The sequence below is a fragment of the Lissotriton helveticus genome, chromosome 1_2 (assembly GCF_964261635.1).
Source record: "Lissotriton helveticus chromosome 1_2, aLisHel1.1, whole genome shotgun sequence".
NCBI lineage: Eukaryota > Metazoa > Chordata > Amphibia > Caudata > Salamandridae > Lissotriton > Lissotriton helveticus.
Window position 1 is genome coordinate 269,477,601 of NC_136058.1, and position 24,583 is coordinate 269,502,183.

Here is a 24,583-nt window from a genome sequence, read left to right on the forward strand (position 1 = left end):
CAAAGTGGAATACTCTGCTAAAACAGTTTCCATTGATTTAAGGCTGAAAATGAATGATTATGAGTAAAATAAAGTGCCGCAAAAATGCCGCTAAATTTCCCTATTTGTGCCGCTAAATTTCCATATTTGTGCCGCTAAATTTGCGAATCCATGCCGCTATATCCTGGGGGGTCTGATTAACCCCCTGTCTATCTGGCATCTGCGGAGGTTTCTCAGATGCTATTGACCCCACAGACGAACTTGCTATCGCTAAAAGAGTTAAGCTTGGGACCTATGAAGATGCTCGTCACCCAGAATCAGTCCTGCAAGCAACCCGTTATCTCAAGGGGCAAGTATGGGGCCTGTGACAATGCACCCTGTTCATCTATGCCTAAATCAGCTGCACATTAAAAAGCCCGCTCTGGATGTTTCCGCTACACATAAGGTCGCTCGCCTTGTTCCCATTGATATCTTATCTGAGCACATGCCTTTTTTTTGGTTATCGAAGGCAGTGAGCCCAGAAGAGACAAGGTGATGGTGACACGATGCAGAGAGCAATGCACTCTGCCCGCTGGTGGGAACAACCGTCGCAAACAAAATGTTCAACTCTACCGAAGCTGTGCAGGGACAGCGCACAGTAGTGACAGGGTCTTTCTACATAATGGACCATTGAGACTAAGCATGAATGAAAGGATGAGCCACTCTCTAAAGCCACTATATATACTGGGGGCACTTTATTGAAAGAGCGGACCCGGCTGAACATCATAGGGGCCGTCATCCAGGAGTACTGGAGCCCGCATCCTGCGAGGGAGGTCCATGGACCTCGAACATATGCAGAGAGTCAGCCAGAGCAGGACCTTGGGACAGGAGCCTTCAGCGGAAGGATATCTGACACAGCTAAAAACCAAACACACAAGTCCAAGAAGATGTTATTACCCATGCTTCCAACAAACCCAGGGTGCGAAGGGATGCTGGGTGGAAGCCGTCTTGTCAACAGTGAGATGGGGGAAGCCAAGGGATATGTGTTCCAAACTTTCAATCCTGACACAAACGTCACGCCGCTCTCTACCATGAAGCACTTAGCAAGGATGCCAATGTTGCCCAAACCTTTTCCAAATTCTCCAAAATAAGGTAGCTTGCCTCTCCCTAGCTCAGCATCCAATCTATCAGGTACAATGCAGTATCTATAAACTTCACTAGCAGTTTGTTGAACGTGAGATCTACTTGAAGGCATAGACATTTGGTACTTTCTAAGATACAGATGGAAACAAAATCATTGACTAAGTATCCATCAGGCCTCTCGGGTCTAAAAACGAAACGGGGCAGTCCGAACCTGGGGTTCAGGCACCAAGTAGAGTACAATTTCTTCATTTATTCTTGTGCAGTGGAGTATATCCATTTCTGCCAAAATCGTAGGGTTATCTAAAACTGTATGCCTCCCCCTCGAAAACAGATCATAAAGTAGTGAGACTCCTACAGGCACCATTTACCGTAACAATTTCACATCACCGCTCATAAAAATTCAACAAAGCAAGTATTACGATGCTATAAACCTATTCCACAACTGATCAACAATTCCCAGCCCATCTGCCATAAATAATTACTAAACTCTAATTAACCTCTCCAGTCATGGTCAAGTCTTCAAAAAAGCAGTGTCAGGAGGTTCAGCACTACCTGCTTTGTAACAGTCCCTCCACAATCTTGGTTTCCCCGCTGCTAGAGATCTTTTGCTAGACTCAGATTGTACGAACGTTTACTGCCCTATCTACCCCCAAGGCATTGTTTGTAGCAAAGATTCATGACAAAGTGTTATCACTGCAAACAGTCTTGTCAGAAAACAAATCTTAGGTGGGTACAAGGCCGGCACAGTTCCCTCGTGGCAGGAGCACGGAACAGCATCATCTTTCGCGGATGTCAAGCCCCAGCTCTTGGCAAAAACTACTGGCGGAATGCTCAGCAAGGCCTATTTTCAGGTTAGATCGACCGAGAAGGGTCCTGAATGACAGCGCAAAAGATTAACTTTATGATATCTGGCATGATCTTTAGTTCCAAATTCGACTGTGAAGACACATCGTAAACAAGTTTTACAGAATACCAGCAGAAACATTTGGAACCTGTATAAAATGCCAAGGTCCAGGAAAAAAAAGAGACCCATCCACCTTTACGATGGAAAGTTTGCACCAGCTGTCAGGAACAGAAAGAAACAAACAAGCGGTTGAATCACATGCAAGTGCAGGCATATTCCCTCAAATGCATGAAGTCATATTCCCTCAAACCCATGAAGTCATATTCCCTCAAACCCATGAAGCCATACTCACTCCAACCCATGAAGCCATACTCCCTCAAACCCATGAAGTCATATTTCCTCAAACCCATGAAGTCATACTCCCGCAAACCCATGAAGCCATACTCCCTCAAACCCATGAAGTCACACTCCCTCAAACCCATGAAGTCATACTCCCTCAAACCCATGAAGTCATACTCCCTCAAACCCATGAAGCCATACTTCCACAAAAAATGAAGTAAAATCTCTCTGAAATGTCTTGATGGTCCACTGGGCTCTGCTAGCATTCTCCACCTACGAGCAGCCAGACGGTACCCTGTCCAAGCAAGATCTCTCCCCACAATTACCTCCTTCAAAGAAAATCCTCAAGCCTTTACACCAAATGATGCAACATTCTTTGTCTAGGCACTTTCTCATATCGAAAGGATCGAAGACTATGATGTAGCAAGCTGGTGCTGCCAATGCATTGCGAGGTGAAGTCGATAGAAAGCAGGGCAAAAACAAGAATAATAACCAGCACCCCTTTGAGGGATACATTATAAAAAACACTCACAACAAACTCCAAAGTATTGGCCTTCTTTGTCAAGGAGCAGGCTGCAAAATCCAAAGGTTAAGTGTAAAAATACAGTATATTGGGCACCAAAACAACATTTCAGTAGGACCGAGCCTCATGAAAAGGTAATGATTGAAAAGAGACTCTCAATGAAATTTCAAGATGGTAATGGAAAACCACTGCCAAGACCAATCCTTTTGGGTGATGAAACTTTGTTTGCAAACTTTAGAGATAAATAGAAAAGATACAGGGATGGCAGTAGTTCACACAAATAGTGTAGCGTGGCCTTCTGCTGTCTGTTTACAATGGTGTATATAGAAGTCTAGAGTGGAGAATAACCCACTCTACAAAAGCCAAAATGACTGACATTGTCAGAGATGGAGGGGGGTGGGGGGAGTATAGGATCATTGTAGAGTCCAAAGGGGAGGCAGCTGAACTCTGAGACAGAGACATGCAGAATTGTGTGGGATGCACGTGGAGGTTGAGCATGAGGCGAGTGCAGCAGAGTTGAGAGAATATGGAGAAACAATGTAGGATGGGGGGATGTAAGATTGAGAAGGAACATACAATATCAACAGGTCAAAATTGCCTTAGCAGGGTGTCCACCTACCAAGGAGCACTAATGCAATGCTCATTTCCTTAAAATGTGGGCTGTGGTGTCTAGTAAGGGCTTAGAAAATAAGAATAAAAGGCAGTGAGTGGGGCGTAGGAAACCATTGATGCAATGTGCTGGTGTGCGATAATAGTGCCACAACTTCTAGCCACAGCAATTTCTTATTTTAGGTGATAGTTCGTATCAACTGCAAGACAAAGTGCTTATTTTCATAAAACGGATCAATGCACCTCGACTGGGATGAATGTACACACCTCACCCCGCACACATTGCAATGTAAGAAATCCTTCTATTTACAAATGCAAGGCGGTAAGTTAGTAAGGAATGTGTGATGGACTACTCGGCAAGAAATAGCTGGTGTATTCATTTCATGGTAGATAGCCTCCAATACAACTTCCCTATTGGAGCTCAAATGTCAGTGCATAGAGAATACAATAACAGATCGTTCTAGTGTCAGAGGAACACTCATTTATAAGGTGGGAAGGTTTAGATGGTTGTTGGACTTTGGCCCTTAGGGCAGGTTCACCCCTAGACTTTTTGCGTGAAATGGTGACCTGGAGATGGTGATTTTTGGATTCTGCGCACTTTCACTGTGTCCCAGGGGAAAGTGCGTGCGCACTCTGAGTGCATGTGCTGAGCTAGGCCTGCCCGCCCATAGGAATGCATGGGGAATGTATGTGTCCCTGGTAGTTCCTGATGCGTGGGGTGTACAGGCTTGAGTCTGGTATGTGTGAACTCGTGTGAGTGAATGCTGCGCAACGGTGTATGCAGCATGTATGTGTCTAGTAGGGAAGCGCCATTTCTAGACATGGCTGTACGTGTGCTGTGAGGGTGCTGGCGTGTGATTGGCTGGAGCTGGCTGGCATGCCAGGCTCCAGGAAGTCTGGATGGGTCTGCCCGGTGGTGAGGGGGAGATTAGCATGAGTGATGTGTGGGAGGAGTGTACCTGTGTCCTGGATGGGCTGGGTTTTCCCCACACAATGCTGGCTCCGCCCCCCTGTGGTGTGTCTAATGACCCAAGCCCTGCCAGTGAATAGAGAGGGTGGTTGAGGTAAACAGAGTACTCAAGAACCAGCTGCGACTGGTTCCGCCCCCACTCTACACCCTTGAACAAAGGAATGCACTGTATAAAAATGGGGCTGTGTCCCCACTGAAGTTGTTCTCTTCCAGGATCCTGAGGGGGCTGCTGCTGCTGCTGGGCCAGAGGACCGCCACTTGGAGTGTCTCCCTGCCTGGAGACCCAGTGTGCTGGCTCTGGGCCCAGCCTTGCCCCCCACTGCGTGCTGCATTTCTTAAAGGGCTCTTGCTGTGTTTTTGGAGCCTCTAGCGCCTGGAAGCGCCTTATTGATTTCCTGATAGCGCTGGGAGCGCTGTCTCTGATTTCTAGCGCTGAGAGCGCTTTACCTTTGTCCCCATAGCGCCTGGGGGCGCTTTTCCTGTCCTCCTAGCGCTGGGAGCGCTTCGTGTGGCCTCTAGCGCTTAGAGCGCTTTACTCTTGCGGCTGCCCACGCTGTAAATTGCCGTGTTTTTGTGCCAAGCGGCGCGGGTGCCACCCCGCTCATTGCCGCACGTTCACAGCCGGTGCCCACCCGGCATTGCCCCCAGATTGCCGCTGTTGCCCGTGCATTTCTTCCCTCGAGGGAGCCCACTCCTCGGGAAACTCACCCCCCGCCTGCGGTGCCTGAGCCGGGCCGCCGCGCTGCCCGCGACGACCCGGAAGGAGCTCCCAGGCCGGCCAATCGCTGCGCGGCCCTGGAAGAAGGAGCGGAAGTCCCGCCCCCGCAGCCAGCAGCAAGAAGTGACGAGGCTCCCCGAGTGGAGAGAGGAGCCCGGCGGCGGAAGGTGCAGGCGGGGCTCCGTGGTGCCCGAGGAGCCCGCGCCGCCCAGGAGAAAAGAAGCCGGCTGGGCGGGAGCTCCAAGTCCAGGGCAGTTGGGAGAGAGGGGGACGTCGGGGCACATTGCTGGTGCCCGCCCCCCCCTCCAGTGTGCAGAGCCCCGGGGCTCCAACGCCCGGGGCATTTTTGTTGATAGAACCTGCGAGGCTCAGGGGCATACGTTGGTAGTTGAGCCCGAGAGGCTCCTGGGGGCAATTACACGTTCAGAGTCCCCAGTGAGGGACTCCACCGTAACAGCCGCATCTTCTTGCAGAGCCCTGAGAGGCTCGTGAGTGCCGTTTCAGTTGATTGAGAGCCTGGGAGAAGGATCCCCGCCCACATGTGTGATTAGAGCCTGAGAGGATCGTGAGGCCATAATTGTTTTAAGAGCCCAGAGAGGCTCAAGGGGCACATCTTTGTCCTGGGGGCACAGAGCCTGCGAGGCTCCCACGTGTGTTTTTGCTCACCAGTGTTCCTTCAGCTGCCCAGCACTTTGTGGGCAGCTGCCACGTTTAGGCACCCTGACTTTGGACACAGGGCGTCCTAGCCCTAGAGAGGCCAGAGGGCCTAGGGACAGTCACAGGTGGTGACTTACGTGAGTTTGGCGCAATTGTACTTTCTATACACCTCTGAATGGGTAGTTTATTCATCATGTGTTCTCTTGTGCTGCACCTCTGAATGTGTTTTTATGCATCATGTGCTTTGCTTTTACACCGCTGAATGTAGGTTCTGCATCATGTGTTTCCTTCCCCTGCACCTCTGAATGTGTTTTTATGCGTCATGTGCTTTGCTTTTACACCGCTGAATGTAGGTTCTGCATCATGTGTTTCCTTCCCCTGCACCTCTGAATGTGTTTTTATGCGTCATGTGCCTTTACACCTCTGAATGAATGTTATGCATTGCATCATGTGTTTTCCTCTTACACCCCTACAGGTATTGTAATACATAGGTGGTTGTTTTCTCCCTAGTACAGGTGGTGCTAGTGAGGTCCTGTTACCAGTGATTACTGGTTGTGTGCTCTATTTTTATATTGTGTGCTACACTGATTTTTCTTTCTACAAGTGCTAAGTTCTAAAAGTGCTGATACCCCTGACAGTGGTCCAAGTGGCCCTGTCCTGTGCAATATCCCTTGTAAATTCCGCCCGTGCCTGTTGGCACAGTGTAACAAGATGTGTGTTTTATCTGATATATATTTATTATAATACAAAGGCTATTTTTACATAACCTTGTGTGGAGTTTCCTTTGTGGTGGGCCTTTGGTTGTTGTTGCTGGGGTGCGTGCGCAAATACTTAACCTACATCGCCTCCAAGTTTAGCCTTGCTGCTCGCGCCACGTTACCTAGAGGGTGAGTAGGGGTTATCTTGGCGTGTAACTCCCTTGCCCTGACTTGGGTGTGTGGGTCTCTGACTGACTTTGGCGAAAGCCCTGGCCAGCCAGGGATCCCATTTCCAACATTGGCGGCAAGCGGTGGGATAAGGATTTGTGTTTGCGTTGTACCTTAGTAGCAGCTGGCCGCACTTCAAAGCTCTACATTTTTAGATAACCACATTTTGGGGATTATTGTTGTTGGTAAAATTCCATTGTTTCTTCTCCTGAAGAGTGTCATTTGATAATTGTGTCCTGTACATTTGTCCCCCGCCCTGCTTCCAGAGTTTGGTACCTGTGTCGCTTTTGGTCAGGTTGAGAAGTCAGGGGTGGTAGAAACTGCCTTACCGATCCGAGGGGAGGGTGTGTGTGGATGAATGGTGTGTTTTCCTGGACGCATGAGTGAGTTCTTTTTTAAGGAGAGTGTGGAAGTTTTGGAATTGTGTACTCCTACTTCAGATTGCAAGGTCCCTTGTGTTGCACGTGTCTGTGAGCATCCTGTCAAGATGGAATCGCCTTTTAACCTTTGTGGCCTGTTTAAGTACAGTGTGCATGAGTTGGTACGGTTATGTAAGGAGAGAGACATCCCAGTGAGTGAGTCAGACACCCAGTCCAAGCTTAGGGATAACATGATCCTGTGGCAGAAGAGTGACTGGGAGCGTGAGCACAGAGAGAGAGAGAGGGCCCGGGCCGCACACCAGGAGGGTGGTGGGCCTGAGGGCAGCCCTGAAGAGTCTGATGTGGAGAGTGAGTTTGACAGTGGGTGGGCGCCAGCAGAGAGCGAGTATCCCCTAGATAGGGAGTCCCTTGCTGGGTCCAGTGTCAGATGTAGCACCCCATCCCTTTCCCTGTCCCCAGAGGTGTGGTTGGATAGGAGAGAAGAGAGGGAGCACCAGCTGGCCATGGAAAAGCTCAGGTTAGAGCATGCCAGAGAGATGGCGCAGTTGGGTGTGAATGAGCGGATTGCAGAGGCTGAGAGGGCCTTTGCCAGAGAGAGAGTAGCTCGGGAGGGTAGATTATCCCCTGACCGCAGTCATAATGTTCTGGATCCCCCAGGGAGGGTTGAGTCCAGTGGTGGCAGCTATTTAGATTCCAGTATAGGAAATCTCAGTCCCAGCTCCCCCAGTCTGGTACCTGTTTCCCCAGAGGAGGAGTATAGGTTGAGATTCAGGGGCAGTATGAAACTGTCTCACCAGTCTTGGGGAGAGTTTGTGGATGAATGTTAAGATGCACTGTCTGATTGGTCATCGGTTCACACAGAATGTGATTTTGTAAAACTGTTTGATCTGGTTCTCAGAGAGCAGGTGCTCAGTAGTTGTTTGCCAGGGTTGCGACAACACCTGTTGGACTATGGGTTGACTGATCCAGACACGCTTGCTGAGGAAGCAGAGCGCTGGGAAAGGGCCAGAGGTTCTGTAGAGTCATTGGTGAGTGACTCCGAAAGTAGTGGGTCAGGGATCTTCCAGCCCAGCGTGGTGGAAGAGGCTCAGTGTAGCCCAGCTAGGTCCCAGTATAGTGAGAAGGGTGTAGGGGCTGACTGCCTGGCTCAGTGGAGCAGGAGTCAGTGGGTGGCTGAGAGCCCCCAGAGGCCCGAAGCCCTGTCTCAGAGCCTGGGTGGTTTCTTGAGGGAACACCAGGTTGGGGACCTAGGCTGTCCTGTTAGCCCATTTGAGGAGGATCTCCTAGTGAGTAGAGGACCTGGAGCGTCTGTAACCAGCGCTCCTGTGGTTCTAGAGGCTGGCAGTACCGCTCCGGTAGGGAGGGTACAGGAGTCCAGCGTGAGGAGTGATTGGGGGATGAGTTTCCCAGTGGATGCACCAGTGGACCAGAGACTAGCCAGTTGGGCTAGATCTTCTTGGAGGGACCCGGGTGGCACCACTTCTGGTCTGGGGGATCGTCCCGCACTGTCAGGTGGACAGAGGGCGGGAGATCTGCGCCAGACAGACAGTCACACAACAGAGGTGTCATTTGTTAGCCTCAGGGGGATTGCGTGTGAATCCCCAGAAGTCCTGGAGTGCCAGGCAATTGTTCCACCAAAGGTTTTAGACCGGAGGTTGGATGGCCAGGTTCAGGATCAGCCTGACCTGAAGGGTAGGACGACTGTAACCAGTGTCCTGACCGGTTCTTCTTCCAGAGGAACTTCTCCAGGTGGGAGAGGGCAGACCTCTGGAAGGGGGTGCAGAGGGTGGGAGAGCCCACCTCTGACCCCGGTGCAACCTGAGGGGTTAAACCCTGGGTTGGAATGGCGTTCTAGGTGTCCCCCTCGCACGGGGAGGAGGAACCCTAAAAGAAGAGGTAAGGGGAGGAGAGCCTTCCCTGAGACTCCTGGTCCGCCTGAGGTTGTAGGCCCTCGGCTGGAGTACCAGTGGCAGTCTAGTCCTGTCTTGCAGACAGGAAGAGTGGAAAATGGCTCCTATGTGCCAGGGGTTACTGCCCCCCGCTCTGCGAATTGGCATGGACCCGTGGCACCTGGGTGGCCCAGGGCCTGGTCCTGGCCGCGGACAACTTGGGAGTACCAGTGGGGTAGCCCAGTTGGTCCAGACAGTGTGTTTAGAGGGAATCCCATGGGTTCACCGTGGCGTAGAACAGGAGGGTGTCCCTGCAGTTGTGGGCCCGCGCCCGTGTTCTATCGCCCCAAGCAGGGAAGTCCATCACGGTGGTGATCGGTCTGCCCTGCGTTTTGGCTGGAAGGGGGTTATGTTGGACTTTGGCCCTTAGGGCAGGTTCACCCCTAGACTTTTTGCGTGAAATGGTGACCTGGAGATGGTGATTTTTGGATTCTGCGCACTTTCACTGTGTCCCAGGGGAAAGTGCGTGCGCACTCTGAGTGCATGTGCTGAGCTAGGCCTGCCCGCCCATAGGAATGCATGGGGAATGTATGTGTCCCTGGTAGTTCCTGATGCGTGGGGTGTACAGGCTTGAGTCTGGTATGTGTGAACTCGTGTGAGTGAATGCTGCGCAACGGTGTATGCAGCATGTATGTGTCTAGTAGGGAAGCGCCATTTCTAGACATGGCTGTACGTGTGCTGTGAGGGTGCTGGCGTGTGATTGGCTGGAGCTGGCTGGCATGCCAGGCTCCAGGAAGTCTGGATGGGTCTGCCCGGTGGTGAGGGGGAGATTAGCATGAGTGATGTGTGGGAGGAGTGTACCTGTGTCCTGGATGGGCTGGGTTTTCCCCACACAATGCTGGCTCCGCCCCCCTGTGGTGTGTCTAATGACCCAAGCCCTGCCAGTGAATAGAGAGGGTGGTTGAGGTAAACAGAGTACTCAAGAACCAGCTGCGACTGGTTCCGCCCCCACTCTACACCCTTGAACAAAGGAATGCACTGTATAAAAATGGGGCTGTGTCCCCACTGAAGTTGTTCTCTTCCAGGATCCTGAGGGGGCTGCTGCTGCTGCTGGGCCAGAGGACCGCCACTTGGAGTGTCTCCCTGCCTGGAGACCCAGTGTGCTGGCTCTGGGCCCAGCCTTGCCCCCCACTGCGTGCTGCATTTCTTAAAGGGCTCTTGCTGTGTTTTTGGAGCCTCTAGCGCCTGGAAGCGCCTTATTGATTTCCTGATAGCGCTGGGAGCGCTGTCTCTGATTTCTAGCGCTGAGAGCGCTTTACCTTTGTCCCCATAGCGCCTGGGGGCGCTTTTCCTGTCCTCCTAGCGCTGGGAGCGCTTCGTGTGGCCTCTAGCGCTTAGAGCGCTTTACTCTTGCGGCTGCCCACGCTGTAAATTGCCGTGTTTTTGTGCCAAGCGGCGCGGGTGCCACCCCGCTCATTGCCGCACGTTCACAGCCGGTGCCCACCCGGCATTGCCCCCAGATTGCCGCTGTTGCCCGTGCATTTCTTCCCTCGAGGGAGCCCACTCCTCGGGAAACTCACCCCCCGCCTGCGGTGCCTGAGCCGGGCCGCCGCGCTGCCCGCGACGACCCGGAAGGAGCTCCCAGGCCGGCCAATCGCTGCGCGGCCCTGGAAGAAGGAGCGGAAGTCCCGCCCCCGCAGCCAGCAGCAAGAAGTGACGAGGCTCCCCGAGTGGAGAGAGGAGCCCGGCGGCGGAAGGTGCAGGCGGGGCTCCGTGGTGCCCGAGGAGCCCGCGCCGCCCAGGAGAAAAGAAGCCGGCTGGGCGGGAGCTCCAAGTCCAGGGCAGTTGGGAGAGAGGGGGACGTCGGGGCACATTGCTGGTGCCCGCCCCCCCCTCCAGTGTGCAGAGCCCCGGGGCTCCAACGCCCGGGGCATTTTTGTTGATAGAACCTGCGAGGCTCAGGGGCATACGTTGGTAGTTGAGCCCGAGAGGCTCCTGGGGGCAATTACACGTTCAGAGTCCCCAGTGAGGGACTCCACCGTAACAGCCGCATCTTCTTGCAGAGCCCTGAGAGGCTCGTGAGTGCCGTTTCAGTTGATTGAGAGCCTGGGAGAAGGATCCCCGCCCACATGTGTGATTAGAGCCTGAGAGGATCGTGAGGCCATAATTGTTTTAAGAGCCCAGAGAGGCTCAAGGGGCACATCTTTGTCCTGGGGGCACAGAGCCTGCGAGGCTCCCACGTGTGTTTTTGCTCACCAGTGTTCCTTCAGCTGCCCAGCACTTTGTGGGCAGCTGCCACGTTTAGGCACCCTGACTTTGGACACAGGGCGTCCTAGCCCTAGAGAGGCCAGAGGGCCTAGGGACAGTCACAGGTGGTGACTTACGTGAGTTTGGCGCAATTGTACTTTCTATACACCTCTGAATGGGTAGTTTATTCATCATGTGTTCTCTTGTGCTGCACCTCTGAATGTGTTTTTATGCATCATGTGCTTTGCTTTTACACCGCTGAATGTAGGTTCTGCATCATGTGTTTCCTTCCCCTGCACCTCTGAATGTGTTTTTATGCGTCATGTGCTTTGCTTTTACACCGCTGAATGTAGGTTCTGCATCATGTGTTTCCTTCCCCTGCACCTCTGAATGTGTTTTTATGCGTCATGTGCCTTTACACCTCTGAATGAATGTTATGCATTGCATCATGTGTTTTCCTCTTACACCCCTACAGGTATTGTAATACATAGGTGGTTGTTTTCTCCCTAGTACAGGTGGTGCTAGTGAGGTCCTGTTACCAGTGATTACTGGTTGTGTGCTCTATTTTTATATTGTGTGCTACACTGATTTTTCTTTCTACAAGTGCTAAGTTCTAAAAGTGCTGATACCCCTGACAGTGGTCCAAGTGGCCCTGTCCTGTGCAATATCCCTTGTAAATTCCGCCCGTGCCTGTTGGCACAGTGTAACAAGATGTGTGTTTTATCTGATATATATTTATTATAATACAAAGGCTATTTTTACATAACCTTGTGTGGAGTTTCCTTTGTGGTGGGCCTTTGGTTGTTGTTGCTGGGGTGCGTGCGCAAATACTTAACCTACATCGCCTCCAAGTTTAGCCTTGCTGCTCGCGCCACGTTACCTAGAGGGTGAGTAGGGGTTATCTTGGCGTGTAACTCCCTTGCCCTGACTTGGGTGTGTGGGTCTCTGACTGACTTTGGCGAAAGCACTGGCCAGCCAGGGATCCCATTTCCAACAATGGTTATGGTGCGTTTACATCCAAAAAGCATTAACACATAGTAATGTATGTAACCCGCAAAAAAATGGTAAGAAATGTGTCTAGATGTGTATATGGAACAGCGACATCCGAAACCCGGGATCTGTGTGAATAATAATACCATTTTGAGATGTAGGTGACAGAAGCGACTGGTGCAGAATGTGTGCTCAGGTCAGGGCTAGTACCAATACATATGGATCAGACCTCATTGGGTTTCAAATACTTTAGGCTTTTAACTTATCAGTAAGCCCAGAATCTTGCTAGCAAACAAGGCCCCACCATGACTTGTTGAAGACTTTGAACTACTAATGTTACAGTCTCGATGTTCTACAAGCCACGGTGACAGGAAAAGAGAGGTCTGAATCAATGCGGAAAAACAGTCATGGACCAGGCTAATCTCTTAAATGTTGTTCCATATATTATGGCTGTTGGACTTGGCCCGCAGGGCAGGTTCGCCCCTAAACTTTTTGCCTTATGTGTGACCCCGTGTCAGTGATTTTTGGGTCTCTGCGCACTTTTCCCTGGGTCCCAGAGTGAAAGTGCGTGCGTGTAGCATGGCTGGCCTGCCCTCCCATAGGAATGCATGGGGAATGTGTGTGTCCCTGGTAGTTCCTGATGCGTGGGGAGTGCAGGCTCGAGTTTAGTATGTCTGAACTCGTGAGAGTGAATGCTGCAAGATGGTATATGCGGCATGTATGTGTCTAGAAGAGAAGTGCTACTTCTGGACATTGATGTGCGTGTGCTGTGAGGGTGCTGGAGAGTGATTGGCTGGAGCTGGCTGGCATGCCAGGCTCCAGGAAGTCTGGATGGGTCTGCCCGGTGGTGAGTGGGAGATTAGCATGAGTGATGTGTGGGAGGAGTGTACCTGTGTCCTGGATGGGCTGGGTTTTCCCCACACAATGCTGGCTCCGCCCCCCTGTGGTGTGTCTAACGACCCTAGCCTCCCCAGTGAAAGAAATGGGTGGTTGGGCCATCAAGAGTGCTCCAAAGCCAGCTGAAACTGGTTTTCCCCCCACCCTGCATCTCAGACAAAGGGAAATACTGTATAAAAATGGGGCTGTGTCCCCACTGAAGTTGTTCTCTTCCAGGATCCTGAGGGGGCTGTTGCTGCTGCTGGGCCAGAGGACCGCCACTTGGGGTGTCTCCCTGCCTGGAGACCCAGTGTGCTGGCTCTGGGCCCAGCCTTGCCCCCCGTGCCTTGCTGAAGGACCTTTTTTTACTGGACTTTGTTGTCCTATAGCGTCTGGGGGCGCTGTACTGGATTGATAGCGCTGGGAGCGCTTTGCTTTCCCCTTCTAGCGCTTACGAGCGCTTTATTTTGCATTTAGCGCTGAGGGGCGCTTTACTTTTGGAAAGCAGGTGCCCACCCTGCGTGTTGTGGTGTGTTTGCGGCTGCCCACGCCGCACCTGTGGCCGTTTTTATTGTCCAGAGCGAGTGCCTACCTCGCGTTATTTTAAAAATGCCGTTCTGCTCGTGAAAAATCACCGCCGCAGCCCTGGTGCGCGGAGAAGCCGAGGAGACGCCGAAAGAACCACCGCTGACGTCACCCGGGAGCCGCGCTGCCATTGGTTCAGGCTGCGGGAGGCTCGCCGGGCGACCTGTGCGGTGATTGGGCAGAGGAGTGAGGAAGAAACCAGGAAGCGGACGGGAGGCCACCACGCGCTCCTGCCGAGAAGAGGAAGGAACCGTCCTCCGGCGAGGCTCTCCCGAGGAGAGAGCCCTGCCACCGCCCCCAGAAGAGCCCAGCAGAGAGGAGCCGACGCCACGAGGAGCCGCCGCCTCAGACAGCCGGTGAGTGCGGGCGGGCTCCGGGTCGCTCCTATGCCCAGAGGAGTGCAGTGGGCAGGTTGGTGTGCTTAGAGCGGCCCCGTTGGCAGCGGGCCGCTCCCATGACCTCGGGGGCATCCCTAGATTGAGCCTCAGAGGTTCTTGGGCCCAATTATTGATTCTGAGTCCCCCGAGCGGGACTCCAACGAGTGGGGCATATATTGCTTTAGAGCCCACGAGGCTCCATCCCCGCAATTTGTTGCAGAGCCCAGAGAGAGGCTCGGTGCCAGTTCTTTTTGCTTCGAGCCCAGAGAGGCTCAGGGGGTCATCCTGTCTGCTCAGAGCCACGAAGGCCCTAGGGGGCAATCAGTTGTTTTAGAGCCCCGAGAGGCTCGAGTGCCCAGTTCTTGTCCAGAGCCCAGAGAGGCTCCGCAGTGCCACCGTGGTGGTTCTTGAGCCCACGAGGCTCCAACGTTGTGCTAACTTTCCCTGCACCAGTTGCCCAGCACTTTGTGGGCAACTGCCACGTTTAGGCCCCCTGACTGTGGGACACAGGGCGTCCTCGCCCTAGAGAGGCTAGTTGGCCTAGGGACGGCCACAGGTTGTGGCTCATGGGGGTTTTGCGCAATTACTTGTGCTTGCACCTCTGAATGTGTTTTTATGCGTCATGTGCCTTGTTTTTACACCGCTGAATGTTAATGCATCATGTGTTTTGTTCTTACACCCCTACAGGTATTGTGAGATGTAGGTGGTTGTTTTCTCCCTACTACAGGTGGTGCTAGTGAGGTCCTGGTACCAGTAGTGACTGGTTGTGTGTTACAAGTTCTGTTTTTGTGCTACAGTAATTTTATTCTATGATCTAAGAAGTGCTAAGTTCTAAAAGTGCATACCCTTGACAGTGGTCCAGGTGGCCCTGTCCTGTACAATATCCCTTGTAAATTCCGCCCGTGCCTGTTGGCACAGTGTAACAAGATGTGTGTTTTATCTAATGTGTTTTGGTGTAATACAAAGGCTATTTTTTTTATATAACCTTGTGTGGAGTTTCCTTTGTGGTGGGCCTTTGGTTGTTGTTGCTGGGGTGCGTGCGCAAATACTTAGCCTACATCGCCTCCAAGTTTAGCCTTGCTGCTCGCGCCACGTTACCTAGAGGGTGAGTAGGGGTTATCTTGGCGTGTAACTCCCTTGCCCTGACTTGGGTGTGGTGGTCTCTGACTGACTTTGGCGAAAGCCCTGGCCAGCCGGGGATCCCATTTCCAACAATGGCTAATAATTTCAGAGCATTAAGACTTATGTAATGTTTATGCGTTTAGCATGTATGCGACATGTGATGCAACACAAACCACACTGTTAGCTGATTGTGTTAGTAGTTGGTTCCATCCACTTATTAAGGGGCTGGTGTTATGTAACTCCACTCTACATGCCTCCTTACCTCCACTGGAGCGGACCGCCGTAGCAGGGACTAGCGGGGTTGCTCTGTGGCTGCTGGCTCGTGAGAAACACTAAAGGAGAAGTGCCGACCGCACAGTCGGCACTTAGTGGGATTTTGAGGTGCTGCAGGCCGGCAGCAGTCGTAGGCGTGAGCGCGTGCTGGTGGTTGGCATCACCTCCTCGGCAGTGGGCACACAGGGGGTTGGAGATTCTGATGAGGCACCACAGAAAGAGGAAGTATGAACATCAGCTTTTTCTTTCAGAGGCCACAAACAGCAACATGAGAAGGTCACACAATGACACTAGATAACATTGGCAAAGCAAGCTAAAGTTGCAAAGAATAAAAAATAAATGTACTGACATTGCCCAACATTTAGCTAGTTTTAAGTAACTCAGAGAGGCCATAATTTCTCGGTATGAAGAGAAAGCTCTAACTATGACCACAGCACCAACACAAAAAAAACAAGTCTCAAAGACTTGGCTTTGAAACAAGGTATAGATAGCGTTGAGAAAAGACTGAAACAGAGCGTGCATGTTTCCCATCCCTTCCTGCCCAATCCTATGTTTCCATTCCCTTCCTGCCCAATCCTATCAGACTTCCAACCACTGACATTAACTTCATGTGCCTTGAGCCCAAAAGCTAACCCTTGGCCATAGACTCTTATACAAATTGACTGCACAGTTCAAGTGCATAGGCAACACCCTTAGCCGGCAAGCTGGTCTGAAGCTCAGCAGAGTGCAGTGTCAAAGAGCAGAAGGCTGACACAGGTGGAGGAGCCCTGGCAACAACCCCTCACTTGCCACAGGAGGGAGGCTTCCAAGCGTCTGCCAAGCGCTTATCATTCTAATAACCAGCAGCTTCCCGCAAGCCTTTACGGCAGTAGGTAAGGGAGCAACATATATCCAAATGTCCTATGCATTTCACAACATACAACAACCAAGTTTGGCCTTTTTATAAATAACGGAGAATTTTTTAAGGCCATTTAGTGATCAGTTTCTAGCTTAGCAAAGATTAAAAAAAAAGTCTGTGCTCTGAATACCCATGGGCATGTGACCTCTCTTGATAGATACTGGAACTGCATTGATTAATTGGTTTCATACAATATTGCCATGGAGCGTTCGGTTATACATCCATCCATACACACTGCCATAACGAGTGCAGGCTTTTGTACGTTTGTTTTTACACTGCGTTCACTTAGGGCCCAATTCAGAAATCTATTTGTGCACCTTAGTTACACTTAGGTGAGCAAATTTCATGATTTTTGAGTGAAAGTGTAGCTTCAATCCTGCCTAGGGGACATGGGTGTGTTTTCATGGTGAGGCTAGCTGGGGAAGGAAGACACCGACATTTAGATGGGATGTAAGAGCAGGAGTTTCTCAACAGGTACAGATATCTTCCCTCCAGATTACCTTTCTTGAGAATACATTATTTTTCTATTACTGACATTTGAATGCGATATGCATCACATACCTGAAGAGCAGTAACAGACTAACACACCTGATTGACCCAGCAAACCGGCACACTAACTTAAAGAAAAAAACAATGAGAAGATAGTTTGAGTTTGGACTTCCGCTCCCTGTTTCCTACACTGCTAGATTGTTTAAGTATTATTTCAAACCAAAGGATAACAACGGTCCTACCAAGTTTCCCCATCAGGTTTCCACATTAACCACAGTCACAGCATTTCCAATAGGGGGCCCTCTTTCCCCCGTAGGTCGTTAAGATCCCTTGTTAAATGTTACAGGCTCCCAGTGGCTGCGGTGCAGGCCTGCAGTGCCTTCCATCGCCGCCCACGACCACTGCACGGGGCCTGGTGCACAGCATCCTTTCTGTGCGGGGCCTGCTGTACAGCATCCTTTCAGTGTGGGGCCTGCTGTACAGCATCCTTTCAGTGCGGGGCATGCTGTACAGCATCCTTCCTCTGCGGGGTCTGCTGTACAGCATCCTTCCTGTGCGGGGTCTGCTGTACAGCATCCTTCCTGTGCGGGGTCTGCTGTACAGCATCCTTCCTGTGCGGGGCCTGCTGTACCGCATCCTTCCTGTGCGGGGCCTACTGTACAGCATCCTTCCTGTGTCGGGTCTGCTGTACAGCATCCTTTCTGTGCCGGGGCCTGCTGTACAGCATCCTTTCTGTGCGGGCGCCTGCTGTACAGCATCCTTTCTGTGCGGGCCTGCTGTACAGCATCCTTTCTGTGCGGGGCCTGCTGTACAGCATCCTTCCTGTGCGGGGCCTGCTGTACAGCATCCTTTCTGTGCGGGGCCTGCTGTACAGCATCCTTTCTGTGCGGGCCTGCTGTACAGCATCCTTCCTGTGCGGGGCCTGCTGTACAGCATCCTTCCTTTGCAGGGCCTGCTGTAAAGCATCCTTCCTGTGCGGGGCCTGCTGTACAGCATCCTTCCTGTGCGGGGCCTGCTGTACAGCATCCTTCCTGTGCGGGGCCTGCTGTACAGCATCCTTCCTGTGCAGGGTCTGCTGTACAGCATCCTTCCTGTGCGGGGCCTGCTGTACAGCATCCTTCCTTTGCGGGGCCTGCTGTAAAGCATCCTTCCTGTGCGGGGCCTGCTGTACAGCATCCTTTCTGTACGGGGCCTGCTGTACAGCATCCTTTCTGTGCACCGCCTGCTGTACATCATCCTTCCTGTGCGGGGCCTGCTGTACAGCATCCTTCCTGTGCGGGGTCTGCTGTACAGCATCCTTCCTGTGCGGGGCCTGCTGTACAGCATCCTTTCTGTGTGTGTCTGCTGTAAAGCATCCTTTCTGTGCGGGGCCTGCTGTACAGCATCCTTTCTGTGCGGGGTCTGCTGTACAGCATCCTTTCTGTGCGGGGCCTGCTGTACAGCATCCTTCCTGTGCCGGGCCTGCTGTACAGCATCCTTCCTGTGCGGGGCCTGCTGTACAGCATCCTTTCTGTGCGGGGACTGCTGTACAGCATCCTTTCTGTGCGGGGACTGCTGTACAGTATCCTTTCTGTGCGGGGCCTGCTGTACAGCATCCTTTCTGTGCGGGGCCTGCTGTACAGCATCCTTTCTGTGCGGGGCCTGCTGTACAGCATCCTTCCTGTGCGGGGTCTGCTGTACAGCATCCTTCCTGTGCGGGGCCTGCTGTACCGCATCCTTCCTGTGCGGGGCCTGCTGTAGAGCATCCTTCCTGTGCGGGGCCTGCTGTTCAGCATCCTTCCTGTGCCGGGTCTGCTGTACAGCATCCTTTCTGTGCCAGGGCCTGCTGTACAGCATCCTTTCTGTGAGGGCCTGCTGTACAGCATCCTTCCTGTGTGGGGCCTGCTGTACAGTATCCTTCCTGTGCGGGTCTGCTGTACAGCATCCTTCCTGTGCGGGGCCTGGTGTACAGCATCCTTCCTGTGCACCGCCTGCTGTACAGCATCCTTCATGTGCGGGGCCTGCTGCACAGCATCCTTTCTGTGCGTGTCTGCTGTAAAGCATCCTTCCTGTGCGGGGCCTGCTGTACAGCATCCTTTCTGTGCGGGGCCTGCTGTACAGCATCCTTTCTGTGCTACGCCTGCTGTACAGCATCCTTTCTGTGCACCGCCTGCTGTACAGCATCCTTCCTGTGCGGAGCCTGCTGTACAGCATCCTTTCTGTGCGGGGTCTGCTGTACAGCATCCTTCCTGTGCCGGGTCTGCTGTACAGCATCCTTTCTGTGCACCGCCTGCTGTACAGCATCCTTCCTGTGCGGGGCCTGCTGTACAGCATCCTTCCTGTGCGGGGTCTGCTGTAAAGCATCCTTTCTGTGCGGGTCTGCTGTACAGCATCCTTCCTGTGCGGGGCCTGCTGTACAGCATCCTTCCTTTGCGTGACCTGCTGTAAAGCATCCTTCCTGTGCGGGGCCTGCTGTACAGCATCCTTTCTGTGCGGGGCCTGCTGTACCGCATCCTTCCTGTGCGGGGCCTGCTGTACAGCATCCTTCCTGTGTGGGGCCTGCTGTACAGCATCCTTCCTGTGCGGGGTCTGCTGTAAAGCCTCCTTTCTGTGCGGGGTCTGCTGTAAAGCCTCCTTCCTGTGCGATGTCTGCTGTACAGCGTCCTTCCTGTGCGGGGCCTGCTGTACAGCGTCCTTCCTGTGCGGGGTCTGCTGTACAGCATCCTTCCTGTGCGGGGCGTGCTGTATAGCATCCTTCCTGTGCGGGGTCTGCTGTACAGCATCCTTCCTGTGCGGGGCCTGCTGTACAGCATCCTTCCTGTGCGGGGCCTGCTGTACAGCATCCTTCCTGTGCGGGGCCTGCTGTACAGCATCCTTCCTGTGCGGGGCCTGCTGTACAGCATCCTTCCTGTGCGGGGCCTGCTGTACAGCATCCTTCCTGTGCGGGGCCTGCTGTACAGCATCCTTCCTGTGCGGGGCCTGCTGTACAGCATCCTTCCTGTGCGGGGTCTGCTGTACAGCATCCTTCCTGTGCGGGGCCTGCTGTATAGCATCCTTCCTGTGCAGGGTCTGCTGTAAAGCATCCTTCCTGTGCGGGGCCTGCTGTACAGCATCCTTCCTGTGCGGGGCCTGCTGTACAGCATCCTTCCTGTGCGGGGCCTGCTGTACAGCATCCTTCCTCTGCGGGGTCTGCTGTACAGCATCCTTCCTGTGCGGGGTCTGCTGTACAGCATCCTTCCTGTGCGGGGTCTGCTGTACAGCATCCTTCCTGTGCGGGGTCTGCTGTACAGCATCCTTCCTGTGCGGGGCCTGCTGTACCGCATCCTTCCTGTGCGGGGCCTACTGTACAGCATCCTTCCTGTGTCGGGTCTGCTGTACAGCATCCTTTCTGTGCCGGGGCCTGCTGTACAGCATCCTTTCTGTGCGGGACTGCTGTACAGCATCCTTTCTGTGCGGGGCCTGCTGTACAGCATCCTTCCTTTGCGGGGCCTGCTGTAAAGCATCCTTCCTGTGCGGGGCCTGCTGTACAGTATCCTTCCTGTGCGGGTCTGCTGTACAGCATCCTTCCTGTGCGGGGCCTGCTGTACAGCATCCTTCCTGTGCGGGGTCTGCTGTACAGCATCCTTCCTGTGCGGGGCCTGCTGTACAGCATCCTTCCTTTGCGGGGCCTGCTGTAAAGCATCCTTCCTGTGCGGGGCCTGCTGTAAAGCATCCTTTCTGTGCGGGGCCTGCTGTACAGCATCCTTTCTGTGCACCGCCTGCTGTACATCATCCTTCCTGTGCGGGGTCTGCTGTAAAGCATCCTTCCTGTGCGGGGCCTGCTGTACAGCATCCTTCCTGTGCGGGGCCTGCTGTACAGCATCCTTCCTGTGCGGGGTCTGCTGTACAGCATCCTTCCTGTGCGGGGCCTGCTGTACAGCATCCTTTCTGTGCGTGTCTGCTGTAAAGCATCCTTTCTGTGCGGGGCCTGCTGTACAGCATCCTTTCTGTGCGGGGTCTGCTGTACAGCATCCTTTCTGTGCGGGGCCTGCTGTACAGCATCCTTCCTGTGCCGGGCCTGCTGTACAGCATCCTTCCTGTGCGGGGTCTGCTGTACAGCATCCTTTCTGTGCGGGGCCTGCTGTACAGCATCCTTTCTGTGCGGGGACTGCTGTACAGTATCCTTTCTGTGCGGGGCCTGCTGTACAGCATCCTTTCTGTGCGGGGCCTGCTGTACAGCATCCTTTCTGTGCGGGGCCTGCTGTACAGCATCCTTCCTGTGCGGGGTCTGCTGTACAGCATCCTTCCTGTGCGGGGCCTGCTGTACCGCATCCTTCCTGTGCGGGGCCTGCTGTTCAGCATCCTTCCTGTGCCGGGCCTGCTGTTCAGCATCCTTCCTGTGCCGGGTCTGCTGTACAGCATCCTTTCTGTGCGGGGCCTGCTGTACAGCATCCTTTCTGTGCGGGGCCTGCTGTACAGCATCCTTCCTGTGCGGGGTCTGCTGTACAGCATCCTTCCTGTGCGGGGCCTGCTGTACCGCATCCTTCCTGTGCGGGGCCTGCTGTACAGCATCCTTCCTGTGCGGGGCCTGCTGTACAGCATCCTTCCTGTGCGGGATCTGCTGTAAAGCCTCCTTTCTGTGCAGGGTCTGCTGTAAAGCCTCCTTCCTGTGCGAGGTCTGCTGTACAGCGTCCTTCCTGTGCGGGGCCTGCTGTACAGCGTCCTTCCTGTGCGGGGTCTGCTGTACAGCATCCTTCCTGTGCGGGGCGTGCTGTATAGCATCCTTCCTGTGCGGGGTCTGCTGTACAGCATCCTTCCTGTGCGGGGCCTGCTGTACAGCATCCTTCCTGTGCGGGGCCTGCTGTACAGCATCCTTCCTGTGCGGGGCCTGCTGTACAGCATCCTTCCTGTGCGGGGCCTGCTGTACAGCATCCTTCCTGTGCGGGGTCTGCTGTACAGCCTCCTTCCTGTGCGGGGCCTGCTGTATAGCATCCTTCCTGTGTGGGGCCTGCTGTACAGCATCCTTCCTGTGCGGGGCCTGCTGTACAGCATCCTTCCTGTGTGGGGCCTGCTGTACAGCATCCTTTCTGTGCGCCGCCTGCTGTACAGCATCCTTTCTGGGCACCGCCTGCTGTACAGCATCCTTTCTGTGTGGGGCCTGCTGTACAGCATCCTTTCAGTGCGGGGCATGCTGTACAGCATCCTTCCTCTGCGGGGTCTGCTGTACAGCATCCTTCCTCTGCGGGGTCTGCTGTACAGCATCCTTCCTGTGCGGGGTCTGCTGTACAGCATCCTTCCTGTGCGGGGTCTGCTGTACAGCATCCTTCCTGTGCGGGGCCTGCTGTACCGCATCCTTCCTGTGCGGGGCCTGCTGTACCGCATCCTTCCTGTGTCGGGTCTGCTGTACAGCATCCTTTCTGTGCCGGGGCCTGCTGTACAGCATCCTTTCTGTGCGGGCCTGCTGTACAGCATCCTTTCTGTGCGGGGCCTGCTGTACAGCATCCTTCCTGTGCGGGGCCTGCTGTACAGCATTCTTCCTGTGCGGGGCCTGCTGTACGGCATCCTTTCTGTGCGGGCCTGCTGTACGGCATCCTTTCTGTGCGGGGCCTGCTGTACAGCATCCTTCCTTTACAGGGCCTGCTGTAAAGCATCCTTCCTGTGCGGGGCCTGCTGTACAGTATCCTTCCTGTGCGGGTCTGCTGTACAGCATCCTTCCTCTGCGGGGCCTGCTGTACAGCATCCTTCCTGTGCGGGGTCTGCTGTACAGCATCCTTCCTGTGCGGGGCCTGCTGTACAGCATCCTTCCTTTGCGGGGCCTGCTGTAAAGCATCCTTCCTGTGCGGGGCCTGCTGTACAGCATCCTTTCTGTGCGGGGCCTGCTGTACAGCATCCTTTCTGTGCACCGCCTGCTGTACATCATCCTTCCTGTGCGGGGTCTGCTGTAAAGCATCCTTCCTGTGCGGGGCCTGCTGTACAGCATCCTTCCGTGCGGGGCCTGCTGTACAGCATCCTTCCTGTGCGGGGTCTGCTGTACAGCATCCTTCCTGTGCGGGGCCTGCTGTACAGCATCCTTTCTGTGCGTGTCTGCTGTAAAGCATCCTTTCTGTGCGGGGCCTGCTGTACAGCATCCTTTCTGTGCGGGGTCTGCTGTACAGCATCCTTTCTGTGCGGGGCCTGCTGTACAGCATCCTTCCTGTGCCGGGCCTGCTGTACAGCATCCTTTCTGTGCGGGGACTGCTGTACAGCATCCTTTCTGTGCGGGGACTGCTGTACAGCATCCTTTCTGTGCGGGGACTGCTGTACAGCATCCTTTATGTGCGGGGCCTGCTGTACAGCATCCTTTCTGTGCGGGGCCTGCTGTACAGCATCCTTCCTGTGCGGGGTCTGCTGTACAGCATCCTTCCTGTGCGGGGCCTGCTGTACAGCATCCTTCCTGTGCGGGGCCTGCTGTACCGCATCCTTCCTGTGCGGGGCCTGCTGTACAGCATCCTTCCTGTGCGGGGCCTGCTGTTCAGCATCCTTCCTGTGCCGGGTCTGCTGTACAGCATCCTTTCTGTGCCAGGGCCTGCTGTACAGCATCCTTTCTGTGAGGGCCTGCTGTACAGCATCCTTTCTGTGCGGGGCTTGCTGTACAGCATCCTTCCTGTGCGGGGCCTGCTGTACAGCATTCTTGATGTGCGGGGCCTGCTGTACAGCATCCTTTCTGTGCGGGGCCTGCTGTACAGCATCCTTTCTGTGCGGGGCCTGCTGTACAGCATCCTTCCTTTGCGGGGCCTGCTGTAAAGCATCCTTCCTGTGTGGGGCCTGCTGTACAGTATCCTTCCTGTGCGGGTCTGCTGTACAGCATCCTTCCTGTGCGGGGCCTGCTGTAAGCATCCTTCCTGTGCGGGGTCTGCTGTACAGCATCCTTCTTGTGCGGACCTGCTGTACAGCATCCTTCCTTTGCGGGGCCTGCTGTAAAGCATCCTTCCTGTGCGGGGCCAGCTGTACAGCATCCTTCCTGTGCGCCGCCTGCTGTACAGCATCCTTTCTGTGCACCGCCTGCTGTACAGCATCCTTCATGTGCGGGGCCTGCTGCACAGCATCCTTTCTGTGCGTGTCTGCTGTAAAGCATCCTTCCTGTGCGGGGCCTGCTGTACAGCATCCTTTCTGTGCGGGGCCTGCTGTACAGCATCCTTTCTGTGCTACGCCTGCTGTACAGCATCCTTTCTGTGCACCGCCTGCTGTACAGCATCCTTCCTGTGCGGAGCCTGCTGTACAGCATCCTTTCTGTGCGGGGTCTGCTGTACAGCATCCTTCCTGTGCCGGGTCTGCTGTACAGCATCCTTTCTGTGCACCGCCTGCTGTACAGCATCCTTCCTGTGCGGGGAGTGCTGTACAGCATCCTTCCTGTGCGGGGTCTGCTGTAAAGCATCCTTTCTGTGCGGGTCTGCAGTACAGCATCCTTCCTGTGCGGGGCCTGCTGTACAGCATCCTTCCTTTGCGGGGCCTGCTGTAAAGCATCCTTCCTGTGCGGGGTCTGCTGTACAGCATCCTTCCTTTGCGGGGCCTGCTGTAAAGCATCCTTCCTGTGCGGGGCCTGCTGTACAGCATCCTTTCTGTGCGGGGCCTGCTGTACAGCATCCTTCCTTTGCGGGGCCTGCTGTAAAGCATCCTTCCTGTGCGGGGTCTGCTGTACAGCATCCTTCCTTTGCGGGGCCTGCTGTAAAGCATCCTTCCTGTGCGGGGCCTGCTGTACAGCATCCTTCCTGTGCGCCGCCTGCTGTACAGCATCCTTTCTGTGCACTGCCTGCTGTACAGCATCCTTCATGT

The 24,583-nt window shown here is 54.0% G+C and overlaps 1 protein-coding gene across 4 annotated transcripts in view; it reads right to left on the reverse strand.

Annotated features, from left to right (window-relative positions):
- The window catches only part of MAST2 (microtubule associated serine/threonine kinase 2), a 1,587,681-nt gene that overhangs the window by 602,742 nt on the left and 960,356 nt on the right, over positions 1–24,583 (reverse strand). Inside the window, exon 5 of one of the 4 annotated variants that reach the window (XM_078671708.1) lies at positions 15,416–15,625. The exons of the other annotated variants lie outside the window; for them this stretch is intronic. Within the exon in view, the coding sequence (XP_078527834.1) occupies positions 15,416–15,625 (210 nt within the window). The remainder of the gene's footprint in view (positions 1–15,415; positions 15,626–24,583) is intronic. 4 annotated transcript variants of the gene reach the window in all.